We start from the raw sequence: 232 nt of genomic DNA, 5'->3' as shown, positions 1-232 counted from the left end.
GTGAGGTCTAGGTCAGAGGAAGGGCTTGTCCGTGACCCATCCTCAGAACTTGTGCCCATGCTCATGGTTACATCTGGGTGTGCAGAACCCTGAGTCCCAGCTGCGTGACTCTCTGCCCAGGAGGCTGTGGCTGATGCATCCGAGGCGCCTGTGCTCTGTGATGTAGCCCCAGGGAGACCTGTTTTGGTGGCCATGGTTACGGCTGTGGACTCTGTCATGACCGCGGAGGTAG

General features: G+C 59.1%; 1 protein-coding gene across 1 annotated transcript in view; it reads left to right on the top strand.

Moving 5' to 3' along the window:
* Positions 1-232, top strand: part of LOC116629798 — a 2,375-nt gene that overhangs the window by 784 nt on the left and 1,359 nt on the right. The window contains exon 2 of the mRNA XM_032400010.1: positions 6-228. Within this exon, the coding sequence (XP_032255901.1) occupies positions 193-228 (36 nt within the window). The 5' untranslated portion in view covers positions 6-192. The remainder of the gene's footprint in view (positions 1-5; positions 229-232) is intronic.

The sequence above is a fragment of the Phoca vitulina genome, unplaced genomic scaffold, assembly GCF_004348235.1.
Source record: "Phoca vitulina isolate PV1807 unplaced genomic scaffold, GSC_HSeal_1.0 scaffold3425, whole genome shotgun sequence".
In the NCBI taxonomy this organism is placed as follows: Eukaryota; Metazoa; Chordata; class Mammalia; order Carnivora; family Phocidae; genus Phoca; species Phoca vitulina.
The sequence above is the reverse complement of the archived record's forward strand: the minus strand, read 5'-3'. Positions and strand labels throughout refer to the sequence as shown.